Here is a 5,585-nt window from a genome sequence, read left to right on the forward strand (position 1 = left end):
CACACACACACACACACACACACACACACACACACACACACACACACTCTGTCTCTCTCACTCTCATGAGACTATACTATGGTGTTCCAGTCCAGTTGAAGCAGGTCATTCCTCATGACTGGAATACATAGTCCCAATTACAACATGCAAACATACACACACACATTTTTCACTTGTTAATGAAGTAAAGTGCTCATTTAATGTTTATGAACTGAGCACTAATCTCTTTTTCCGATGGAGGAGAAGACAAAACCTCTTCCAGAACGCCCAGTTACACATTTCTCATGTATACCAGCCTCTAACCAACCAGGACAACACTAATCATTTTCCCAGGAGTACGCTGGTTTCCACTGCTCCTACCTCCCAGTGTCCTCATGTAACTCTCCGGATAGAGACAGAGCACAGTCATTCGTATTTTAAAACCCACATTGTTTCATTCCTGCTATCAATATATTATTACTTTATAAGCTGCAACAACGATTTAAGTTTTCCAGTATATCACACACTGTGGAGTGCAATACAAATACCACCACCCCAACCATCATCTCAGGCAGTGCAAATTGCCTCACTTGGGGACTACAAAGGTCGGCAGGTATGCACAAACAATTTACTTCAGAGGTATCAATGTGATGCTGATTTTTGTGGAAATTATAGAAAATGACTAAAAGAATAAGGCTGGAAATGTTCTAGATTTTTCTTATTTCCAACAAATCCTATTAAGAGACCAAAATGAAAATGAATTTAGCCTATTGATATGGCATCATGTTCCCTGCTACAGACATTTATTTTTGTCTTACAACTATTAAAAACACATTATTGTTGCACTGGGTGATATTCATTACCATGAACATGGGCGCTTTAGTTTATTATAAGTCAGTGCCAAATAACATCTTTCTGCCGGCATAAATATTCCCCAGGGCACCAATTGGTTGTTAATGCACACATTTTTTAATTTTTTTTATTAATTTCTGTCTGGGTATATTGTGTATATTGATGAGGACATTTGCTAAAAACTTTTTCAGCCTTACCCTTTAAAAATATAGACCAAGGTCCTCAGTGTGTACTAAAGAATGAAAGCTTGATTCAATACAAATAATCAAAGCTAATCATTGATCCTTATGAGGACAGATTCATAATAACTGTACAGCTGCACACAGTACCAGCCGGGCACTGATACTCCCGAAGGTATCAGAGGCATTTCAAATGCAGAGCATCAAAAAATGATAAACTACAACAAAATACTGTTTGCTGCTTTCATCCAAATTGCAGCAGACAGAGTGCATTAATCTATGATGAAAACCCACATGATAGAAATATCTCTGATCTTTGGTGCCACACTCCCACTTGGACCACTTCTCTTCAATCTCCCCTTTCAGTCCATTATCATAACAGGCAACAAATACAAATAATAACCAGGTAAAGGATACCTCTGCTTCAGAATGCCACTCAAGTACACACAAGTGTGCATGTACACTTACAAACTTACGTAATGCTCACACACAGATGCTACAATTCACAGACGCAAACACCAGCCCACTCACCAAACAGAACATTGGTACTGGATGACTCTTCAGAACAACAAAGACAATATTTATGTTACCTCAGTATGGCTGAGGTATGGTTAAGTTTAGCACCAACTACACTACTACACGGATCAGAGACATGGTGGACAACCAAGACCACATTGACGACAGTGCAAACATTCATCAACAGCTGCCTGAGGTGGATCCAGATACCATCAGCACCAATGGCACCAATGCCAGCATTACCAGATGGAACCCAAAAGGCCCAAAAAGGGACCTCGAGACTGAAATCAAGCAGAGCGGCCTGACATGGAAACAGCTATAAAGGAAAGCCCAAGACAGGAGACTCTTGACTTGGTGGTCAACAGCCTATGATCCATGAAAAGGAGCGATAAGCACAAGTAAGTAAGTAAGTTTAGGCTTCTAAGCCCTCTTGGGTAAGTTGAGGGAAAGATTGTGGTCATTGTTAATTACCGTATTTAAGAAATCCAACAGACTTTCAGACGGGATTTGAGCCCTGGCCACTAAGGTAAACGCATCAAACAGCCATTTCTCCATGCTATGTAAGCATGAGACTTTCTCTTGCATTGGCACTGAACATTGGCATTAGATGTAAATCGTGTATCGCACATCTAACCAATATGAATGTAATTCCACAGAAAACTCCACTTCTCAAGCACACAAGCATATTTATTTGAATAACTAGTACCTGGTTGTAGAGAGCACACACATGCAGTGCAGTGTTTCCAGATGCATTCTGGGCGCTCATGTCAGCTCCGTAGAACAGCAGGTGTTCCAGGTGTTGCACATGGCCATAGCGGCATGCCTGAAAGGACATAATCACACATTTACTTTATTTACAAAACAAATCCTAGTTTACTTACAAAGTCCAAAGGGAGCCATCATACATTGTCTATGAAAAAATATACATGAGCAGTATGGCACATTTTATAGTCATCTTTGTTGTATCGAGGTGTGACAAAGGCCCCACGCTGGACTTTAACCAGGAAAGTAAAAGGAATGTGCAACTTATCCAAATGAGTCAATAGCTGGCGCTTTTAATGTATTATTTTATTGTATTATATTTTAATATAGCCCAACGTACCTCTTTCAACATATAGTTAGAGCAGTGATGCAATAGCTTGAATACTCTCAAATATAAAAGGCAGCCCAAATACATGTTTCTACAGATGAGCTACACAGAAATTGTAACTAAAACATGAGCACCTCAGAAATGTTATAACTGTTGAATATTTTTCCTTTCTTTTCCCTTGGGCTAATTCTCCTCACACATGCTTTTAACAGTCTCTAAAAGCAAGAGAGAAACTTGTTTGTATCACCTGAGGCCAAATCTGTGAGTTAAAATTATTCTGACAAGATTTGTGCTTTTTTCTGCTTCTTCGTTTCACATAACTCGGAGCAATAGACTTTTCATCTAATCTCTATCCGTCTCCTCTCTCTTCTTTCCCTTCTACTCCGGGGTTTTGTCCTGTGTCATTGAGAGAAGCACACCAACTCTTCCCAGCAATCGTTCTCTCCCTCCTGTGTTCTGTCTCGCTAAGAGTGTGTGACAGCAGTGAGACAGCACACAAATGATGCTGGGATTGTTGGTGGTTATCAGACATTCAGCAGTGTATCCTATTGTACACGATATATACCTCTAGAATACTAATGCTGGAAAGGACATAGAAAAACGGGGAGATGAGAGGAAGGAGGTGAAATAAATAAAATGGGGAGAAAATGTGTAGGGCTGAGGGATGTTTTGGATTTATTGTACAGTATCTTGAATGCTTAAACACAAAAAACATGATCTGATACAGCATTGCGATACCATATATCCTTCCACTTTAAACCCTTACTGTATCTGCAAACTAAAAAGGAACACTTTTCAACAAACAAATGCTCCTCTGCATCGCTCCCACAGTAGTACCTGAACACACTTCAGCAGAATTGAGGACAGAAATGGTTTATAAGCCCAAAGAGAAGACATCACTGGGCGTCATATGCAAGAACATTTTCGTATTTTCTTTACAGAAATTCTCTGCTCCAAGTCGGTTTCACAAAACTATTTTAAGTGCACAAACCTTAAGTAAATTGCTTGTTTCAGACAGATGAATTTCACTTGTTGATGAGGATGTGCACATTCAGATAATTTTAGCATTGGCATCGTTAACACCCCTACAATCCTCGTATAAGGGTACCTGCTCCACTCTGTGTGGGCAAGTTTGATTCACAAAAAATGTCACACAAAAGGCAAAAAGAACATTCTCATACCGCAGAGCTTCAAGACCTGCTGTCAGATAAACCCACAACAAATGTAGCAGTGTTGGTAGTGGTATTAGAAGACCACTTTGTGGTTATATTATAGATAGTATAGCTGCCAATGATGTGTTATTATGGCAGCGGGATATTGTAGAGTTGGGTTTCGATACTCACCTCAAATTAGTCCTTATATTTATTTATTTGTATTTATATTTAAAAAAACATTGTGTGGTGTTATCTCCTGTGATTAAAATATTGATGTTACATTTTTTTTTCTAGAAAAGACTAAAGAAGGTTGATTCCCCTATTTTCTCACGAGTAAAATGTTGCCATTCAACATTTCGGGCAGCTGTGGATAGCAGCGCCGTCCTTCAATCAGAGGATCGGTGGTTTGATCCCCGGCTCCGCTAGTCGCATGTCGATGTGTCCTTGAGCAAGACACTTAACCCCAAAATTGCTCCCGTAGCTGTGCCTACGGTGTAGAAATGTGATAGAATCTGAATTGTAAGTCGCTTTGGATAAAAGCGTCTGCTAAATGGCTGTAATGTAATGTAATCTCCTCTGCACCTATTGATATTCAGTGTGAGCAACAGAGGTGATGAGTCCCATTTAAAGCACAAGAACCTTCAGACCGCCAGTGTCTGTCTGTCACTACAAGATAAAAAGACCTGACACAAACAAAAACAGCATGTAGGCACTAGCCTCCATTATGTTTACAGAGCAGAGCATGCCTTGAGGCGGTATGAGTGTAAAATGAACACATTATTTGTTTGCTCTTCGTAGGTCAAGGACCTATTTCTATGCTTAACACAGATGGACACCTCTATTTGCACTGCCAGCCACTGGTTTAGATACAGCTGTAGCAACATTAGAATGAGTAACTGTGTCCAAGTAACTCCTTATTTCTGGAGGCCTCTACTTCACGAAGTACAGAAACACAAACGTATAGCTCATGATATTTAAGTAGTCTTCAGTATTTGTGCTGGTGCACTGCATATGTCTGAGTAAATGAGCATTCAATATGTGTGGGTGTGTGTATAGTACATTTATAGGTGTTGGTGGTTGCGCAATGAACAGTACTGAATCAGTAACGGTTTTGTAGATTTAAAATTAATTTGAGCACTCAACCCACACACATTTACAAATGTTTGTATTTATATGTATCTGCAGTTGAAAGTGCAAATTGATTGAAAAGACTACCAAAGTGGTAAATGTCCAATCCCTTATATTGGACCAGCATATGACCCCCCCCCCCCCCCCCCCAAGGGATTCAACCACCACAAAATAAATTCTCAAACTGAGGGAAACACAAAAATCAATTCAATGAAACTCTGAAAACCAGACAAGACCTCTTACCCTGCACCTACATTTGTATTCTGCACACAACCCATCACTGTTCTGTGTGTGAGTGTGTGTTTGTGTGTGTGCGTTTATTACCTGGTGTATCTCCTGCCAGCCATTCTCATCCACACAGCCAACCTGTGCATGGTCATGCAGCAGCAGCTCACAGCAGTAGGGGTCTCCTCCTACCATCGAGCTGTGATAGAGAGGAGTCAACCCCCTACTGTCTTTATAGTCAGGCGATGCACCCAAGTCCAACAGCGTCTAGTGGGATACGACGAAGGTTAGGGGGGAATAATGCTTTAATTACTTCATACAGTCCTGAGTCACAATGTGACGGTCAATAAGCCCAGTAGCTCTATATCATATCTATATCTATATATATATATATATATATCTATATATAAATATATATATCTATATATATATATATATATCTATATCTATATATCTATATCT

The 5,585-nt window shown here is 39.8% G+C and overlaps 1 protein-coding gene across 1 annotated transcript in view; it reads right to left on the reverse strand.

Moving 5' to 3' along the window:
* Positions 1-5,585, reverse strand: part of shank3a (SH3 and multiple ankyrin repeat domains 3a) — a 120,910-nt gene that overhangs the window by 67,438 nt on the left and 47,887 nt on the right. The window contains exons 6-7 of the mRNA XM_031857676.1: positions 5,223-5,390; positions 2,233-2,349 (exon numbers count right to left, since the gene is read on the reverse strand). Of these exons, the coding sequence (XP_031713536.1) occupies positions 2,233-2,349; positions 5,223-5,390 (285 nt within the window). The remainder of the gene's footprint in view (positions 1-2,232; positions 2,350-5,222; positions 5,391-5,585) is intronic.

This window comes from Anarrhichthys ocellatus, unplaced genomic scaffold (genome assembly GCF_004355925.1).
Source record: "Anarrhichthys ocellatus isolate YVR2014 unplaced genomic scaffold, GSC_Weel_1.0 scaffold2, whole genome shotgun sequence".
Lineage (NCBI taxonomy): Eukaryota > Metazoa > Chordata > Actinopteri > Perciformes > Anarhichadidae > Anarrhichthys > Anarrhichthys ocellatus.